This window comes from Aspergillus brasiliensis, assembly GCF_001889945.1.
Source record: "Aspergillus brasiliensis CBS 101740 unplaced genomic scaffold ASPBRscaffold_8, whole genome shotgun sequence".
Classification (NCBI taxonomy): Eukaryota; Fungi; Ascomycota; class Eurotiomycetes; order Eurotiales; family Aspergillaceae; genus Aspergillus; species Aspergillus brasiliensis.
The window spans coordinates 916,305-935,773 of record NW_027137449.1 but is presented as its reverse complement, the minus strand read 5'-3'; the positions used below and the strand labels follow the sequence as shown (position 1 = coordinate 935,773).

The following is a 19,469-nucleotide window of genomic DNA, read 5'->3' as shown; positions in this document are numbered from 1 at the left end:
GTCCCTACCGTATCAGGAAGGTAGGGCTTAGGGCTGCAATGGACCCGTGCCCGCCGATAAGGCTTATCGACACGGGGTTTTCTTATCTTCCAGCAATCCCCGCAATCGCCTTTTCGGTGCCATCTCGACTTCCCCTCCTTTTTTTTTTTTTTTCCTTTTCTTTGTATTTCTCTTGATAGCGCTGTATAATGGCTTCCTCAGTAGACACGCCGATTCCCTTGTGGCTGGACTGCGATCCAGGTAGGTACTCTTTTTCCATCCAAGTGTTGCTATGCTAACAGGTCCTCAGGCCACGATGTGAGTATGACCCATGACTCAACAGAACATCAACACAAGGTATAGAATGTTAACCACTAAAGAGCTTGCGTCCATATATAGGATGCGTTCGCTATTCTTCTTGCTGCACACCACCCTTCGCTAAAGCTTCTCGGTATTACCACCATCCACGGCAATGCCTCTCTGGAGAACACCACCATCAATGCCACTCGGGTCTTAGAGGCCATCGGCCGGCCAGAGATCCCCGTGTACCCCGGAAGCAAGAAGCCATTCTGCAGACCCGCTCTTCATGCACCTAACATTCACGGTAAGCATAGTGCATCAATTCCCTTATCTCAGAGCACGAACCCGTGAAAGTAACCTTTACGGGATGTAGGTGACTCTGGTCTGGATGGTACCGATCTCCTCCCCAAGGCCTCAACGACCCCAATCACGGACAAAAACCCCATTCTGGCCATGCGGGATGCCCTCCTGGCGCACCCCAAGGGTACGCCGTGGGTTGTTGCAACCGGTACACTGACCAACGTTGCCCTGTTGTTCGCAACTTTCCCCGAGGTTGCGGAGCACATCGCCGGCCTGACCATCATGGGTGGAGGCGTTGGTGAAGGATTCACCGACGCTCCCATGAGCAGACTCGAGGGGCAAGAAAACCGAATTGGCAATGTAACACCTCTCGCTGAGTTCAACATCTACGTATGTTCCCTTACTACTACCCCAAAGTCATCTCCCCTCAAGGGACCGACCTCCTGTATCCACACTTCCTAACACCATTCAAAATCAGTGTGATCCCGAAGCCTCCCAGGCCATCTTCAGCGACCCAGTCGTCGCATCCAAGACCACCCTGATCACTCTTGATCTCACCCACCAAGTCCTTGCCGACCAGAGCGTCCGGAACCTCGTCCGCCACGGCGTGGACGATCCCTCCGTCCAGCCCACCACCCTTCGTCAGATGCTGTACGAGCTCCTGATCTTCTTCGCCAATACTTACGAAACCGTTTTCGGACTTTCCACCGGTCCTCCCCTGCACGATCCCCTTGCTGTGGCGGTTATTCTGTCGACCTTGAACCCTCTCTACGCGAAGAACCACCCCGACCAGGTCCTGAAATTCGACGACCGCGGCGGTGAGCGCTTCTCCGTCAATGTTATTACGGACGGCCTTCATGGAACCGATATTGCGCTGGTGGGATCGCTAGGTCGGTCTGTAGTTGAGGCCAACCCCAACGCGGTTTGTATTCCTCGTGGTGTGGATCTGGAAGCGTTCTGGAATATGATCAATGACTGCATTAAGAGAGCGGATGAGTGCAATGCGGCAAGGAAGGCCTAAAAATGTTTTACAGGGCATGTTATGCGGGACTTATCTTCCTTTGGAGGCACTTTTGATATTAGAACATTGAGAAATACACCTCGATGAACAGTACATAGATTTATTAGACAGGATATAGCAGGCAGACACCATCCATTCACGCTATGCTATATACACTAAAAGATATTCCCGCAAACTACCATTCACGAATTCCTCCATCGGGTCCATAGAACTCCTTAGGTGGCCAGGGTTCGGAATTGACCGCCAACTGCCTGACCAGCTCCTCGTTCACTTCAATGCCCAATCCCGGTGCTGTCAAAGCGTCCACATATCCATCCTTGACAGCAAACACCCCGGGATCCTTCACATAGCTAGTAATGTCATACTCGCCCGCTTCCGTATTATAGTGCATCCCCAAACTCATCTCCTGAATGACGAAGTTGGGGGTCGCCAAGTCCACCTGCATACACGCCGCCAAAGCAATAGATCCCAGGGGACAATGCGGGGCAACTGCAACATCGTACGTTTCGGCCATGGACGCTATGCGTCGTAGCTCGGAGATACCTCCGCAGTGAGCGATATCAGGCTGGAGGATGTCAACGCTCGCATCTTCCAGGAAGCGTTTCACATCCCAGCGACTGTAGAGACGTTCGCCGAGGGCAATGGGGCAAGAAACTTGATCCGATAGCTGCTTAATGGCTTCTGGGTGTTCAGAGAGGAGCGGCTCCTCCAGGAAGAGGGGGCGGTGCGGTTCCAGGGCCTTGGCGAGCTGCTTGGCCATGGGTTTGTGAAGGCGGCCGTGGAAGTCGAGGGCTGCGTCCAAACCGAGTGCTTTGACGGTTTTCAGCCGTTCAACGGAGGAGTCCAACGCACGTGGGGAATCAAGCCAGTTGATGTCCTCGGTGGCATTCATCTTGATGGCTTTGAAGCCCTGCGCGAGACGAGCTTTTCCGGCCGCTTCGACATCGGAGGGCCGGTCTCCTCCGATCCATGCATAAACGGACAGCTTGTTCCGGACTTTACCTCCGAGGAGTTGGTAGATGGGGACACCAAGTCGACGACCCTTCAGATCCCAGAGTGCAATGTCAATCCCCGAAATAGCGGACATGAAGACCGGGCCCCCGCGGTAGAAGCCCAGACGCCAGGCCATTTGCCATATGTGTTCAATGTCACTGATCACGCGAGGTTAGTTGCATGACATGCGCAGAAGGGGAAATGGTTGGATATGTACTCGGCCTCGTAGCCTTGAAACCGCTTGCATAGGGCATTCAATGTGCCTTCGACAGCCTCGGTATGGCCTTCTAGAGTACTTTCGCCCCAGCCGCATTGGCCATCTTCATCCACGATCTTGACGAAGAGCCAACGGGGAGGGACGCGGAAGTACTCGATGGACTTGATCTTGACCATACTGGCGAGTGACTATAATTTGGTACACTGGCAGAAAGATCATGTAGAAGACACCCTGAGACAATAAGTAGTTTTTATGATCGTGAAGAGCAAATCGGAGTTGCTCCGTCTGCCAGGCCGAATTACCGACAACTTGGCTCCATCACGGAGAGTATGGATAGATGGGTCTCGCAGTGGTGTAACTTGGCGACTCTGCATCCGATCGACCAAGGCCAGACCATGCAGGATGCCCAAGAATGTGACAAGATTGGCGTTAGCTTGGAACGCAGCGTTCAAGCCATAGTGGACTCGGCTCATGACGGACGCTGTCATCCTGCATTAGTTCACATAATATCCGGAGCGTGTGGTATTCATAAGTGGAGTCCGACTAGAATCCCTTGCATGTTTCTAGGATATATGAAATGACCGTGCAGGACGCCTCTGGGTTGTAAATGATGTGTGTAGCCCTGAGAGTGACGTTGCTAGATAGATGCTTTAGTGGAGTATAGCTATGGGGCACATCCGGGGTTCTGTCCAGGTACAGGACCCGGCGCCGGAGGATTGAAGGGATGAATCCCGTTGTGAACGAGGGATGACGATGGGGTCAAGGACAAATATGTAGCGTTGGAATAGGTCACCAGGTACACTGAAGGGATGAAGTTGCCAGAAGCCTTGGGAGAAAGCGCAAGAAGACGCCAAACGAGCAGTCGGCGAGGGGCGCCCGATTAGGCAATCCAGTGACCGGCGGCTTTTGGATTTGCTTTGGAATCGAACTTCCTGCCATTCGAAACCTCACTTATTCTTCACTTTCTGCTGCTTCGGCATCGCCGCTTGACTCTTGCGCCCTTCCAACGGTCGGGAATTCATGTTTCACTCGCTCCGGCTCTTTGTCTCGAGCTGCTAATTTATCGGGGATTTTCTTTCTCCTTGGACCGACTCCTGGTGGATGCGCTCTCCCATCGCCCATCTTTCTCCCTGGCGGACTGCCTCTCCGCCGCCACTCGATCTACAACCGCTACTTTCACTCAGATCATGCCCCCCGTCAACTCGCCATCTGTAAGTTCTCACTACGTGCTTGGGCTCTCCATTCGTGTTGGTTGTTTCTGCGTATCCCGTACCTCGGAACGGTTGCCACTTTGGCTCTGCGCACGACCGTCGGATGGGAGGTACCAAGCCAATGTTGTGACGTGCCTGGCCTTCTCAGTCGGTGCCATCGACAGATGAGATCTCACTCTAACCTTTTCACCTTCATCACAGGACCCCCCTGCTCAGTCGTCTTCCGCTTCTTCTTTTCGGCCTTTGACCGCGCTCTCCCTCCCTGTCCCCTCGCTCCCCGCAGCCGTGTCCGATGACGCTCATGATGATAACGTGAGCTTTCTCCGGTCTCGTGTGCGCTCTCCACCAGACTCGACCTCTTCACTCAGTCGTCAGCGCCGACGTCGACAACAGACGGTGTCCGATGTCGATCTAGAGCCCATGGAGCTGGACGAACCGTCCCACTTGCGCATCGAAATCAACCGCCGCATCCCCATCGTGCGCCGCCAACGCGACGCCTCCGGCAACCCAAATCCGACTAACCTCCCCAACTACGAAGGTCAGATGTCAAATTCGCGCTCGGTATACGGCTGGGCTCCGGCCTCTGATGACGATGACGATGATGTGGGCTACGAGCCGCTTCACGACAGCAATACAATCTCATGGTTCGGCCGATTCTCCGATCGCTACGCGGCTGCTCGTCGCCACGCGCGCCGGGATGCCACTGGTCGAAGTCCCCCAACCTTGCCAGACGAACCATCCGATAGCAGTTCCAATCGCCAAAGCGATCCGGCTCTTTCGACAACCGAGGCTTTCTTACAGTCAGTGCGACGCCAGCAGCGGGGTTCGCGGACGCGCGCGCGGGCGCTTCACGAATATTTGTTGGAGCGGGAACGAGCCTCCCAGGATTCGGATGAGGGTCGAGAGCGACCAGGCCCTCCATCAGCCTCACGAGCATATCGCTTCCTTCCCAGCGCGCGGGGCGAGTCTCAGCGATTTCTGACACACAACGACCTACGCACTCGGATAAGCGCCCATCGACAATTACACATCGATAACCCCCCAAATCCACGGTTGAAGGAGACCATTTTATATCTGGATCGCTTGCGGTATTCAACCTCGTTTGAGGAGAGCCTCACCTCAGCCGCCGCAGGGGGATTTGTTCATACTGATTTCCTGAATGGGAACGAGGATGACTTTATCCTCGATATCAGTTCGATAGCGCCGCCGCCGGAAAGTTCATGGCTTCGTCCTGGTATGGTTTTTTCGGGGTCGCAGCGGGCTGCCAGCAGTGCGAGCTCGCTCTTTGCACCACAAGGGTCCAGCCCATCGGCATCCCAGGACCCGATGATTGTCAACGGGAGTGACAACAGTCGCATCAGTGTATATACCACAACAGGACGACGGTACCTGGCCAACAATATTTACCACCTCGGGGGTGGTAAGGACGAAAACTGGCCGGTAAAGGTCACCATACATAGTATCAACCCGGACGATATGACATTAACGGGTACCATGGAAGCGTACAACATACCGGACAAAACGACACCGGCGCATGACGCACATATAGTCACATATCTAGAGGGAGAAATCATCGATTTCAACAGACACACTCTCGAAACGAAGAACTTCAAAGCAGATGCGGAGATTGACAGTACATATTGGCAGAAGTTGCAGCCATTCAAGAATCTGAGCGACGAGGAAATGCCGCGGAAGCTCGTGAGCCGGAAATGGGTAACTGAGCAGTTATCCAAGCAGTGGATACTGATGAGATGGAAGGGTGAGTTCACAATGACCAAGAATTCTTAAAGTCATACTCATAAGGGCTAGAACGCTGTTTCATCACACCTACCGACTCCCGACAAGGACTGACGATTTCGGGATTCTACTATATCTCATTGAACCGGCAAAGCGGTTATATTGAAGGGTTATATTACGACCCGGGCAGCTCGCCATACCAGCAGCTGTCATTGAAGCCCGAGTCGAAGAAAATGATGCGTCCCTCGTACGGGTTCCGCTAACAGTCTATGACACAATTGTCTGCCATATGTCATATGTAAACTGCTAATATTAGGGCTTTGTTTTTATCATGGCGTTGGATGGGAGACAAATGTTTGCATAGCCGGGTGTTCTTATACCAGTATCAGCATTCTATTGTCAAATTGTGCAAATATATTACTCAATTACCTCCACATCATCTACACAATATTTTCACAACCTCCATCTACACCCAAAAAAACGAAGAGGAACCATTCAGAGCACCATGATCCATCGATTGTTGATCCACGTTATCTTGAAGACACCCAAATCGTAGATAAATACAACAGGTGGGAGTTGTATGCAGGTAGCAAGAGACATGCACACTCAAGAGTTGAAAGAGCGCAAGCCCGTAAAACCAAATTCACAAACCCCGTCCCTTCTCTCCCCCAAGTTATCCCTCAACCACCCGAACGAACCACATAAACCCCCGCGGAACCCACACACCGATCGAAACCATAGCACTCAAAGTTGAAGGGGGAAAAAAAAGTTGGAAACCCCTACTACAACTCAGACTTTTTCAGAAGAAAAGCGAGCAATTTACTGCTCAGTCTGGAAGTAGTTAAGGAGGACAGAGCGCTCCTGGGACTCCTCACCCCAGTCCTTGACGACGACGCAAGAGCAGTTGACGACCTTGCGGGCGTTACCCTCACGGTCGAGCTGGCCTAAATCACATCACCCACGTTAGCAACCAATGCCCCAATTCCTTTTCAAGGGAAAAAGAAGAAGGAATAGAGGGATACATACAAAGACCAACCCACTCGCCGAGCATCTTTCCATCAGGGACCTTGATAAGGGGGATCTTGTGCTCGGAGCAAAGAGCCACAACAAGCTTCTTGTAGGCCTCCTCCTCGCAGCCCTCGTTCAGGACACACATGTGAGCCTGACGACGGTCCAGGGCCTTAGCGGCCTCGCGCAGACCACGGGCAAGTCCGTCGTGGATGAGAGAGATACGGAGAACTCCCTTCAGGGCATCCAAGACGGACATCTGGCCACCGGCGCCAGCGTCGGCCGAAACCTCGACCTCATCGGCGGCGACAACGGGGTTGGATTGGGTCTCTTCTCCGTCCGACTATATATAAATTCAATCCATTGGTTAGTTATATTATTGTTGTTGTATGGAGGTGGTGTGGTGTTGTTGAGGGGTGGTAAGGGATGCGCACCATTTTGTAGATTGTGTTATGTGACGAGATGTCGGATTATCCTCAAAGAGTCGAGGTTGTTTTGTTCTTGTATAGACTAGTGAGTGGTGGTGCTGGGCGAGTGGTGCGGGCAATTTTGGGCTACTTTCTCGCTAAATGTGTGCCCTACGCATTAGTCATGGTCACGTGATATGCGATAAGATCGAGATCTCGTATATCACGTGAGACGCATCTGTATACTCCGTACTACGACGCCAACTAGTACTCAGCGACTTCTTTCATATACTACGAGTATTGCTACGGTTTATCGAACGGTCTATCCAAACGTCTCACATCAGGTATCATAGTCATACATCAAGAATTTCACCTGTACAGGCTAGCGTCAAGCTAAACGAACGCTGAAGCACAAACAATTAGACGTATGTACTAGGCCGGCTGTGTCCATAGCCGTTAGTCAACCCATTTCCTCCCAAAAGCCCGGGCGCCTCCTCAATTGGCGTCCCGGATATATGTCCATTGGCCTGCGGCAACTCAAGCACTGGCTGTGGCTTGGGTTCCTGGTCGATGTGCATCTTCAGAAACTGTATGTCCAACCCATGAAGGTGCGGTATGTGGGGAACGAGATCCATGAAGTCAGACAGCTAGTAAACGTCAGCGTGTGCTCAAAGAAAATGTTTTGTCAGGCTCAACATACCTTAACCCAAAATACATGTTCCATCTCAAAGTATTTGGGTCGTGCTTCGCAGTCTTTTTGCATGATCTGTTCGAAGGACGAGCTAAGAAACTCCATCTCCTCCGCTTGAACCAGCATCCTTCGTGTGACGCGCCACAAGTTCATGCGCTGCGTGGGTGTCGCATTGCGCTTTTCCCAGGTGGCGTATTGAGATAACTGAAGATCGTTCGTCGCTAGCAATGGTGCGACGAGGTAATTCGGAACCCATTTCTCCTCAGCCACCGCCGGTCCGCAGGTCGGATCAAGCTGCTTCGTTTCAGCAGTCACCACGGGCATGAATTTCTTGAGCCATGCATGACTCTTCGCCAGTGGATCATTCGAACCCACGAGGTTTGCTGCAGCTTTGAGTCGACTGGGGAGGGCATCTCGCCGGCGTTGTTCCTGCTCTTCCTGCTCCCTGCGCAGTTTAGCAAGGCGCTGCCTTTCTTGTTCGAGACGCCTCTGGCGCTCGTCCTCGGCTTGCTTAATCCGCCGTTGCTCCGCCTCGTTCCGCTTACGCTCTTCCTCTGCAGCCTTCTCCTGGGCAAGACGAGCCTCCCGCGCCGCCCGTTCTTCCTCTGCTACTCGAGCCTTCTCCGCCTCTGCCGCTAAGCGTTCTTCCTCTGCCTGTCGTTCAGCTGCAGCTCGTTGGGCTTCTTTTTGCCGACGCGCTTCGGCTTCCGCTTCGGCTTCCGCCTTGGCTCTGGCTTCAGCTTTGGCTTTGGCTTCGGCCTTGGCTTTGGCTTCAGCCTTGGCTTTGGCTTCGGCTTTGGCTTCAGCTTCAGCATTGGCTCTGGCTTCAGCTTTAGCTTCAGCTTCGGCCTTCGCTTTGGCTTCGGCCTCCGCGGTGCTTGTCGACTCCTCCATGGGTATATCTTCCAACCCATGAGTCTCGAGTTTCTCCTGCTCCTCTTTCACAGGGTTCTTTTCCGCTACCCTTGACGGAACCTCAGGTTCCCTCGATCGTTCCCGTTTAGGCTCCACGGCCTGGGTGTCATCCTTGTGGCGGGCAGGAGTCTTGAAATCCTCCGTGGCTGGATGGCTCTTCTTCACACCTCCGTTGGTGATGTTAGGTGTGCCGTCCTCCGACAATACGCGCCGTTTCTTCTTCTGGATATCGCGCGAGTGCCGCTCGGCATCGGTATCACGAGATCGAGGTCGATCGGGACTAACACTGCTGCGTCCGCGTTTCAAATGCTGCGGTCCAGGTCTGGAAGTGGCAGATTCGGAATGATCGGGGCGCGTCTTGGTATTCTCGTCTCTCACGGACATGGGCTCGGATGGTGGTAAGCTAGGAACTCTCCTGTCACGATCTGGGGGCCGTCCAGCAATTAGCCGTCTCCTCTTGGGCGCTTCATCGCCACGAGTAGATTCACCGTCCCTCGCAGAAGATCCCTTGGACCGAGCCGGCTCCGAACGCAACGCGTCCTGATCACCTGCTCCAGCTTGGGCAACCTTCGGCCGAGGTATACTGGACTTTTCCTTTCCATGAGCCATAGCCTCTCTCCTGCGCTCCTTTGAGAGTGTGTCTTTGGAAGGATCCCGGCGGCCAGGGCTTGCCATTGCTTTCCTTGGGCGACCTCCCGGAGACGGTGATTCTCTGCGGCCGGTTCGCTTGCTTTCCTTCTCCCTATCACGCACTCGCCGTGGAGATGAAAAATCAGCCTTGCGCTGCTTCTTTGTTCGGACGTAGTCGTCGTACGCATCACGCAGAAGATCGTATTCTTCCTCCCAATTATCGGCCCTGCGCTCCCGAGACAGTTCGAAGTAGGTACGATCCTTGTGGAGACGGCGAGTCGGATTGAAACTTGGTTGAGCAAGAAGCAGTTTGATTACGGGGAGGTTACCCCGACCAATCGCTGCCAACATCGGGGTGTTGTATCCCGGCTTTTGAGAGCCGCCCGGTACAGGTTCGGGATCAGGATCTGCATCGCCCATGCCAAGTAGAAGGGACAACACTTCATCGTGACCACCTTTGGCCGCGGCAATCATAGACTCAGGATCCGCTCTTTGCCCCACATTCAGAATGTTGGCAACTCCAGCAATATCGCCCTTGGCAGCGAATGCTTGTAGATTTTCCGGTGTAGCCTTGGTCCACAGCAGGTCATTCCGAGTAGCCTCGCTCCTAACACTTTTCCGTTTGCTTGTGATACCAGCATAAGGCGGACTCCGTTGTCCACTGACCGGTGGCGATTCACGTGGACTGTTGATCGTAACTCGGCGGGAAGATGTCTCCCTATTCCCGGAACCAGTTTGCTCTTCTGAACGACGACTCGGGCGTGGGTTAGCCTTTGCTTCCTCGATAACACGTCGGATCTCGTCGTACTCCTCCGAATCCGAAGGAATCAGATCGCTGGGCTCGTCGCCTTCAGCATTGACTGCGCGGGGGTTTGCACCGGCCTGGAGCAAGAGCTTGACAACCTCAAGATGCCCGTTTTCAACGGCATCTATCAGCGGCGTGTCCCTGTCAATGTTCCTGGTCTCTACCTCACAGCCAGCGTCCAGCAAGAACTTAACAATGGACGCACAACCTTCCAGAGAGGCGATTTGTAGCGGTGTATTGCCCGCGTTGTCGGCAACATTGAGATCCTCTGGTCGTTCGGCATGTCGAGCCATGGCTACCTCCAATTCCTGGGCGGCACAAGCACGTGCAAGTCGTGTACGGCCATTTTGATCCCGCTGTTTCTTGTGCCCCATAGGCCTTGCAGGAGAGGCCGACGCACCATCCACAGACGCAACCTTCCGTACATAGGCACTGGGCAAGGGAGACCCGCTAGTAGATGAGGAGACGGACTGTCTGTCTTCGGAACTCTGCCTAGGCACGCCCGAGATGAGCGGGGTAGGTGCCTTCCTCTTTCGTTGCAGATCGCTGCCGAGCTGAGGGCCGGATGCTGTTCGCTTATGAGAACGGACCGGTGAGACAGATCGATCGTTCGGTGTGGGGCGAGGGAGAGAAATCCCGTTCAAGTCTCGTCGCTCTCGGTCGCGGGGGGCTGCCGAGTGATGTTGACGTGCATTTCGACGAGCATCTGCCTCTCCGTCGACACTCTCGCTGAAGCTGCGCTTCCTTGACGTTCTGGGTGCGGATGTAATCGGATGGGACGATTCGACTCGACTGGGGACCGTCTGAGGTTCCTCGGTCTTCTCGATCTTGACTATAGGGGCAGGTGGTGAGCCAGCCCTGCGCAGCGGGCTAGCCGGGCGCACCGGACCGTCGCGTTCACTGGGCACATCATCATCATCGTCCTCCTCCTCCGCCGACTTCCGCTTTCTCACTTGCAAATCATTGGGAGGGAGATCGCTCTCTGCGGCATCAGCATGGTCATTTGCATCATCACGTCGTTTCGGTTCATGTTTGATGAACTTCCGTCTCTTCTCAGGCGACAGAGATTCACGGCCCGATTGGATTATAGTTTCTGCCTCCGAGTCAGCCTTGGGGCTCGGTGGCCCATCGCCGTCCCCGACAGCAGGATCTACCTCTTTAGCGGGAGCATCCACTTCCTGAGCGACCGGAGGAGGGGTTCTCTTGGAAGGCGGGTGACCCAAGGTAGACTGGTGGTTCACCTTGACAGCATAAGCGCTTTGTCCGGCATCCAGGGAAGCTGGCAGGGAGGAGACAGCCTCAACATCACTCATAGCGGTAGCACTCGATTTCTGGGGGTTCTGCTCGTCATTTTCGGGGGCCGTGGCGGACTTGAAGACCCGTGGTCAGATACACCAGCAGTTGCGCGCGGAAGCTGGTGCTCGACCACGCTAGACGGAAATAAGAAGTGATAGCTTGTTTCCTTTCACCGGACGAAAAGAAGGGTCAGGACGGTAGAGAGCGAGAAGGGTGAAGAGTCGGATTGGAGAGGTGGCAAGAAGGGACAGAGAAAGATGAAAGGTTGGTGGTGAGTCAAGAGAGAGAGAGTAGCGACAGGATAGCAAGTAGGGGAGTTTCGGTCGGGAGGTGTAAGAGGAAAGAATAGAAGAAATAATTAATCGGACAAACTGGAGAAGGAGGGGGAGGGAGGAGAGGGCGAAGAGGGGAAGATAATAAGAGTCAAGGAACTAAGCGGAAAGGTTTGGATGGAGAGTTGAAGGGAGGGGGGAAAGAAGTTAAGTCGAAGGGACAGAAATAGTGGAAGAAAGAAAAGATGAAAGAAGATGGGAGAAGTTGAAACGGCCGACGGGCACTGGGATGGGCGAAATTACCAGGTAATGGCGGTCCCGTCGTAGTGGAAGTTGGTAGCAGGACCAGGGCGGTAGGAGTAGTTCGCCGTCCGTGAAGTTAGTTGGGTCTTAGTGGGTGGTTAGTGAAGATTTCTGGAGGATCCGGAGGGCGAACTAGCAACAAAATAGGGTAAGAGGAAAAAAAAAAAAAGGGATCCAAAATAATCAGAAGATATTATCAATTATGAAGAAACAGAAGAGAAATTGAAGTATAAGAATACGAATAAGAGGATAATATTGAATAATAATCGGCAACAATAACAAGAGCAGCGGCGGCGGCGGCGACAGTCCGACAACAACAACAACAACAACGACAACAACAACAACAGTTAGACAATAACAATCATAATAATGATGATGATAGTAATAATAATAGTAGTAGTAGTGCTCCCGTAGTTACTGGTCTAATCACGCATTGGGGTGGAAACGACCCCGAGGGGATGAATGATGATTGCTAGGAGTCATCCGCCGGCGCCGCAGCCAGCAGCAGCAGCAGCAGAAGAAATCAATCGATCGTTAGTTCATCGTTCGAGTCGTCGTGGTCATAGTATTCGCCCCGGGAAACTTACCACCGGGGGCCTTGCCATTTGGCCACCGGCGGAGCAAATGCCTTTCGCTAGTTGGTTAGTCATGGATAATCAGTCCCCCAGTCTGACCAAGTACGGTACAGGAAATCAGGGTATTGAAATCATGTCGCGAAATTGAGGGGTGGCCTGCTGCTGCTGCTGCTGCTGCTTGTTGTTGTTGCTTGTTGCTACTGTGGCCTGTGGAAAGTGTGGATTCAATTGATAAATACTCCGTGGATAGCTGGGGATGTGACAATCGGCGACCCGCAAAGTACTTACGTTCTTTCGAACACCACAGCATGAAACGGCAAGTGATGGGCAGCCAAGGAGGCAGGAGATAGTTAGTAGAGGAGGGCAAAGAAACGTCGATAATTACAACACTGCCGTTCCCGCAGCAGGCTGAAAGATACGGCCCCAGACGGTATGTATCTTGTATCTACCCTATAACCTGGTACTCCGTACTAGTTGCAACTGACACCTTGGAAAGGGACCCAAGCTGGAGAAAAGATGGAATGGATGGAGACCTGTTCAGCTAACTAACTACTGCTGCTTGACTTACTGACCTTCCTTGATCCTTACGTACAGCGGGGGGACGCCCAGTCGCCATCCATCCAATCCCACCCGGACGGACAAGTCCAGCTGCAGCCGCAACTTGAGAGTTGACCCGACCGGGGGAAAGCAAGCCTGCTCTTTGCCTGCTGGCCTTGCTGGCCTGTTCGGTGTTCTTGCCTGAGGGTCGAATCCGTCGACTCGCGCGACCCAGATCCAGAAACTCAAATGATTAGTAGCTACGGAGGAGTTAACTAGATAGTTGGTTAGTATCCTGCGAGAAGGCCCAAAAGCGGGCGGGGAGGGGCGGTCAAGACCAGCAACTCTTTGGAGGAAAGATATTGTGGCGGACAAAAGATCTAAGTGATTTTCCCAATTTCATTTTCTTTTTCTTGCCTTTTTCCTCTCTCTCTCTCTCTCTGGCTGCAATCTGCATACCAGCACCCACTTTTTTTTTTCTTTTCTTTTTTAACTTTTCTTCCTTTTTACATTTTTGGTCAGGTCACTCCCTCTGCGTCTGAAACCCGGGCTGGCTCTGGAACGGAAAAGAGCGAGTGCCAGTTTTAGTGGCAGATTGGCAGATGGACAGTTCCCCCCTCCTTCCTCGTCACCATTGGATCGTTTTCTTTGGAAGCTGCGTAGGCTATCAGGCTAGGCATCAGCTCGTCCCCTGGTTGGACCAATTATTGATGGCCGAGTGACCCGATTCTTACCGCATTCAGCCTAGAAGGGTTTTGCAGAACCCACTGGGCAGCAGCGATCTTCTCGACTCCTCGGCTGAGACCAGTCAGTCATCCCAAAGGTTGCTTTCAGCTTATCGCCCCGCTTTGCCCCCCTTCCTCTTGCTGCTGCTGCTGCTGCTGCTGCTGCTGTTATGTTATTTAGTAGTACGGAGTATGTTGTGGTGGTAATGGTGGTGGGCAGCCTTTTGGTTGGCGTTGCATGGGTGACTTTCTACTACCTCATCCCCCGTCCATGGATCGTCCGAGTCCTTTGGGACAAAAAAGGGGGGAAGGAGAGAAAAAAAGTGTCCAGTGTCCGGTGATCCGGAATGTTGGATTCATCCAAAGCAATCCTTATTTTAAATACCGAGTATGCTGGGGTAGTACACATACATATCCGTATACTCCGTACACAGACACACACACAACGGAGAACTGAAGCTCCTAGGCATTAGACCAAGTCCTTCCTCCGGCTTCTCCTCCTCCTGGTCCTCTCCGGACCTCCGATGTTCCCGATGTTTTGGGCGATGGTTTATTGCAGGAGATGAGGAGGCCGCTCTAGTCTCGAGTCTAGCTCGCAAGCTGCTTCCTTCTCACGAGACCCTGGTGGATCAAACACACGCCGATTCCTACTTGGACGGGGAGGGCTTGTTTATGATTTATGACTGCTCATCTCGCTCATCCCCTTGGCTGTGGAGTTGGTTTCGGTGGTTTTTGCTTCTCCACACTTGAGCTTTTTGAACGTGTCGCATCATCATGACAGCCTATACCCTTTGTAACCGTAATATTACCAGAGCCTCCTGCCATCGCCCGGTGCCATGATACCATCCGGCCCGGGGCGCAGCTCGCTCTCTTCGCCTCTTTCCTCTCTCTCTCTCTCTCTCCCGCTCCCGATGCGCATCCTCTCCAGTTTCTCTTTGGTTGTCTAGACTCTTGTCACCAATTTTAGGAGCCGGCGGAACTGGTGGCCATTAGCTGTTCTCTTCCCCCTCCCCCCTGCCCTCCGCTGCAAAAATCCTACTCCGCATTGGCGGCGGACTCCGGTCGCAATGGAGCTCCCCTTCAGCCTGGTGGATACAGCTCTTTCCTCCACGCACATTGACGCCATCGACGCCCTTCGAGCCTTTTTCCTTTTGGCATCCTGCACGGTATGCACCGATATGTTGCCATTCTGAAGTCGAGGCGGACGACATTGCGAATGACCCTGCATCAACTGAACCCAGATTATCCTAATTAGATACTCTCCGTCAGCATCCTGCCAGATTCGCTTCACTCACGCTTCATTCCTTATGGCGCTCGTACAACCTCGACGGTCGACTCGCAGTCCACGCCCCCGGCGTCCCCGCCCTCCTCCCCGGCAGCACGCGCTCTGGACTACGCTGCCTCCTTGACAGTCCCTCACAGCTACTTCACGCAATTCTACATTGCTTCCGTTTTGGCCTCGGTCTTCTGGGCTGCGCAGCTTTTGTGTCAGGGAGTGGTGTTCCAGGCCTTGGCTACGAGAATCAGTCCGGACCATCTGCACCAGTCCATGTCCGTACATCAAGTGTTCTTGTGCTGGGCGCTCATGCTCATCCAAGGTGCAAGGCGGCTATATGAGTGCAAAGCCTTCGCCAAGCCTTCATCCTCGAGAATGTGGTTTGTTCACTGGCTCGTAGGCCTTGCATTTTACCTAGCAGTGTCCATTGCTTTGTGGATTGAAGGAGCAGGTACCACTCTGACTGACAGGTTAAGATACCGAACCCCACTGATCGCATCTAGGAGCCCTGCTGTCTCATAAAGTCGTCCTCGACGACGTCAAGGTTACGATAGCACCCTCTCTTCGCACCTTTGTCTGCATTCCTCTCTTCTTGATTACATCAGGCATCCAGCACGACTGCCACCATTATCTTTTCTCTTTGAAGAAATATACCCTGCCAACTCACCCGATTTTTAGCAGGATCGTTTGTCCGCATTATACGGCCGAGTGTGTGGTATATCTCTCGCTGGCTCTGCTGGGCGCGCCCAAGGGCGAGGTCGTAAACAAGACGTTGTTGTCCGCTCTCGTATTTGTCGTTGTCAACCTGGGCGTCACCGCTGCGAACACCAAGCATTGGTATCTGCGAAAATTCGGCGAGGAGTCCGTGCGGGAAAGATGGAACATGATCCCTTGGGTTTACTAATTATGTAGCATGAGACCAGCGGGGAATTGGCCCCGAGACATGAGTCTCGGATGACTCACGTCACCGACTGCCCAGGAACCTCATCGTATTCCCAAGGCTTGCAACTTTGAGCACGTCTCGATAAGTCAAGCTTATCCTAGTCTCCCTCTCTAGCCAGCCGCACTCATACCTGCCTGGCTCCCCTAACAAATTCCAGTTGCAGATGGATTCTGCGCCAAGTTCTTCATCCCTGGTGGTCTCTGCAATCCCATGCAAAAAGTCGGTATAGATACTCTTCGTGGTAACGAGCAGGCTGCGTCTTTCCTGCAAAATCCTATACACCGGATGCCGGCCATGTCCGTTCCCTTTGCCGTCCTCGCTTTTCTTGTACAGGTCTAGCACGATAGGAGCTCCTAGGCTCACAGTAGCTACGAGCGGGTAGTAGGCAGCACCGTCTTCATGCGGCATTATGCCCTGTCCCGGGCGGTATTCATTTACCAGAACGTGATTCGGGGCGCGGTGCGGGGCGTCGGCGAAAAGACCCAAGGAGTCGAAGCGAGGGGTGATGATGGGTGAGACGAGCCAAGATGGCAACGGGGAGGAAATGAGCGCGTTCGATTTAGTCAGAGCCGAGGGCCAGGTTTGAAGACGCCGGTGAGCGAGATGCGTCCAGCGGGGTAACGGCGCAGTCGTTATCTATACCGAGTAGCCGGGAAAATCCATGAGCGCCCAACATCCCCACTTAAGGCCCGGTTGAATTCCAGGGCAAGGGTGAATGGTGCCAAGGGCCAAGGGCCACGAATGCCGCAGTAACTCACCTTTCGGAGGAGAAACTCCTCTTCGTCCTCCGAGATGAAATTCGCTATGTAGAAGCCATCGTCCGGCAGTGATCTGATGCGGGCAGTCTCGAGATCGGCTATCATTTGCTGGAGTCGATCCCGGGGAGCACACCGAGGCAATATCCCTGTGGTTCGATTGAGGGGGCGGATGACGACTAACGAGGGGAGATTAATCTATCAGAAGTCAGAACGGTGTCTGTTTAAGTTGGTTACACGGTAAGCCGGGCGATCAGAGAGCAGGGGTCGCTGTGAAAGAAGACTTGACTTACCGGGGGCGTTGCGCGTAGACCGGGAAACCAGACGGGATGAATGGCTTGGAGGTAAGAAGAAAGCAATGAGCAATGATTGTCGATAAATATAGCAATGTCGTCACGATGAGATGCAATGGTTGCCCACTTGGCCGTGATGTGGTACGTAATCCGGAGCGTTTACTCCATCACAATTAATTGAATCGATGTCCAGTTATGACCTACGGAGTACTACAGAGTAGTAGTTATGTGAGTGATAAGAATAGAAGTCAACTTTGTACTCCCTTCGCTTTCACCTGACATTTGCTGACAGCTCATCTCATTCTGTAACTAACCAGCCCCGTGACTCGACAAGAAAAGCTTATCTGTCAACTTATACTTTAGGGCCAGTGTTACACTTCGATGACTGAGAATGGATAACTCTCGAGCTTCATACAATGTACACAACAATAATATAATTATTCATTATGGATATAGATGGAGAACAACCCCTCTTTTCTACCATGATGCATTTGTCCCATCCATCATTACTGCCCTCGTATTCACCCTTTTATGTTATCAGTTTCTTGAGACTACAGTAAACGGCAACTTCAGTTCGATGCCATGACATACTCACTTCATCAAAACTGACATGAAACCTCACCGAAGTTCATACTATACGGTAGTAACTACTTAACAAACATAAAGTTCCTCACAGATAGCTCGTTTCTCGTCATCGCTTGCGAACGTGGCATCCCATCTATCCGCTAAGGTGTCAGACGCCTTCCGGGAAAGAAGCTGCTTTCATGCTTTCAGGGAAGATCTTCTTCATTGGATCACTAGTGGTGTAAGAGATGGTGTAAATTTGGATTAATGGCAGTATGTAGAAGAGTATCTAGACTATACAAGAATGGCTAGTATATATATATAGTATGGCTGAACCCGAAGCGAAGTGTTGGAAGACAAATACTACTTACTTTGGATCAATATAAACCTCATGCAATAGTAACAGCCCAAAGACCAGCGCGAAGCGCCTTGTTAGAGAATCTATAAACATTCCAACAGCTGTAAAGAGCGGATTCTTGAAGGTGGATAAGTAAGTCTCTCGTGACATCTATTCCACGGCCTGATATACAGTGCCGGGGGGGAGCGGTTCTACCCCTCAGTCCTACTGATGAAGCAGTTAACGCTGGCCACACTATCTAGGTCAGAGAAATTGCCATTCAGTCACTTGTAAAGACAAATATGAGGAGCGAAATCTATAAGCACATCCTAGTTAGATACTGGTGAGAAACCAGAAATCCAACTACCGGGCACGTTAACGTTAAGCGTTACGACATGCCTCAGGCCCCCGCACCCCACCAGAATCCAGGCAGCCAATCTTTTGCTTCATATGCAAACAGCACGCAGCAAACATCATCTTCGAACCACCACTAAGCTAGTACCATCTTCCCTATCCTTAAACTCATATACATAGCTTCTCTTCAAACACTCCTGCACAACATCTTCTGTACTTAAAGTACAGAATAATAATACAGAACCATGGCACCCAAGAACAAAGGCGGCGACAAGAAAGGCAAGGATAGCGGAGACAGCAACAGCAAAGGCGGCGGAAAGGGCCTCAAGCCTGCGAATGCTATTAACGTGAGACATATTCTTGTATGTATCCCTCTCTCTCTTTCTCTCCACTTCTGTTACATTTCTATTGTTCTATTGTGTTGTGGTTCAAGTGTGGTTGTAGATGTTTCTTCTAGTAGCTTTGATATGGTGTGGTGTGCATTTCTCTACGTTGAGTGGGATATACTACCATCCTTATACTATCTGTCTATCTATGAACGAAGAAGAATATCATAATGGCCATGCATATATCAACAGCCTATGTACGGCATATGATAACTGACAAAGCTGCAGTGCGAGAAATTCTCCAAAAAGGAAGAAGCCCTAGAGAAGTTGCGCAACGGAGCCAAGTTCGACGAAGTTGCCAGGGAATTCTCGGAGGATAAGGCTCGACAGGGTATGTCTTCTTCTTCTCCTTCTTCTTCTGTTCCTATTTCTATTCATTCCGCCATTATGCTGGTATAGAATGATTGTGTGCTGTGCTGGGGTAGTGCTGATTCCAAGGGGAAATAACAGGCGGCTCCCTTGGCTGGAAGACTCGGGGCAGTCTGGATGCGACGTTCGAGAAGGCGGCGTATGATCTGGAGCCGAGTACGACGGGGAACCCTAAGTATGTGGATGTGAAGACTGGGTTTGGGTATCATATTATTATGGTTGAGGGGAGGAAGTAGATTATTATCTTACTATCTGTTTTATGATTACTAT

The 19,469-nt window shown here is 52.2% G+C and overlaps 7 protein-coding genes across 7 annotated transcripts; 4 read left to right on the top strand and 3 right to left on the bottom strand.

Moving 5' to 3' along the window:
• Positions 1 to 188: 188 nt before the first annotated feature.
• Positions 189 to 1,600, top strand: ASPBRDRAFT_197299 (uridine-cytidine N-ribohydrolase; the record flags this gene model as incomplete). The annotated part of the gene is made up of 5 exons (XM_067621080.1): positions 189 to 240; positions 290 to 297; positions 379 to 583; positions 653 to 969; positions 1,058 to 1,600. 5 exons carry the CDS (start codon positions 189 to 191, stop codon positions 1,598 to 1,600), a joined length of 1,125 nt encoding a protein of 374 aa, XP_067477842.1.
• Positions 1,601 to 1,606: 6 nt separating this feature from the next.
• ASPBRDRAFT_627664 (uncharacterized protein) lies at positions 1,607 to 3,457 on the bottom strand. Its single transcript, XM_067628384.1, has 3 exons — positions 3,355 to 3,457; positions 2,811 to 3,291; positions 1,607 to 2,751 (listed from the first exon to the last, which is right to left on the bottom strand). The coding sequence occupies exons 2-3, from the start codon at positions 2,984 to 2,986 to the stop codon at positions 1,776 to 1,778; spliced, it is 1,152 nt and encodes a 383-aa protein (XP_067477841.1). The 5' UTR covers positions 2,987 to 3,291; positions 3,355 to 3,457; the 3' UTR covers positions 1,607 to 1,775.
• A 191-nt stretch (positions 3,458 to 3,648) lies between these two features.
• ASPBRDRAFT_627186 (GID4/VID24 family protein) lies at positions 3,649 to 6,180 on the top strand. Its single transcript, XM_067628381.1, has 3 exons — positions 3,649 to 4,021; positions 4,223 to 5,780; positions 5,831 to 6,180. The coding sequence occupies exons 1-3, from the start codon at positions 3,998 to 4,000 to the stop codon at positions 6,019 to 6,021; spliced, it is 1,773 nt and encodes a 590-aa protein (XP_067477840.1). The 5' UTR covers positions 3,649 to 3,997; the 3' UTR covers positions 6,022 to 6,180.
• A 397-nt stretch (positions 6,181 to 6,577) lies between these two features.
• On the bottom strand, positions 6,578 to 11,527 carry ASPBRDRAFT_197296 (putative histone deacetylase complex subunit (Hos4); the record flags this gene model as incomplete). Its single annotated transcript, XM_067621079.1, has 5 exons — positions 6,578 to 6,702; positions 6,785 to 7,109; positions 7,533 to 7,546; positions 7,607 to 7,820; positions 7,874 to 11,527. 5 exons carry the CDS (start codon positions 11,525 to 11,527, stop codon positions 6,578 to 6,580), a joined length of 4,332 nt encoding a protein of 1,443 aa, XP_067477839.1.
• A 3,462-nt stretch (positions 11,528 to 14,989) lies between these two features.
• ASPBRDRAFT_128170 (putative 3-oxo-5-alpha-steroid 4-dehydrogenase) lies at positions 14,990 to 16,102 on the top strand (the record flags this gene model as incomplete). The annotated part of the gene is made up of 3 exons (XM_067618033.1): positions 14,990 to 15,088; positions 15,178 to 15,649; positions 15,702 to 16,102. 3 exons carry the CDS (start codon positions 14,990 to 14,992, stop codon positions 16,100 to 16,102), a joined length of 972 nt encoding a protein of 323 aa, XP_067477838.1.
• A 60-nt stretch (positions 16,103 to 16,162) lies between these two features.
• ASPBRDRAFT_180656 (uncharacterized protein) lies at positions 16,163 to 17,229 on the bottom strand (the record flags this gene model as incomplete). Its single annotated transcript, XM_067619927.1, has 3 exons — positions 17,190 to 17,229; positions 16,900 to 17,094; positions 16,163 to 16,777 (listed from the first exon to the last, which is right to left on the bottom strand). The coding sequence occupies exons 2-3, from the start codon at positions 17,002 to 17,004 to the stop codon at positions 16,163 to 16,165; spliced, it is 720 nt and encodes a 239-aa protein (XP_067477837.1). The 5' UTR covers positions 17,005 to 17,094; positions 17,190 to 17,229.
• A 1,460-nt stretch (positions 17,230 to 18,689) lies between these two features.
• ASPBRDRAFT_197293 (peptidylprolyl isomerase) lies at positions 18,690 to 19,435 on the top strand (the record flags this gene model as incomplete). The annotated part of the gene is made up of 3 exons (XM_067621078.1): positions 18,690 to 18,806; positions 19,059 to 19,161; positions 19,281 to 19,435. The coding sequence occupies 3 exons, from the start codon at positions 18,690 to 18,692 to the stop codon at positions 19,433 to 19,435; spliced, it is 375 nt and encodes a 124-aa protein (XP_067477836.1).
• Positions 19,436 to 19,469: the final 34 nt, after the last annotated feature.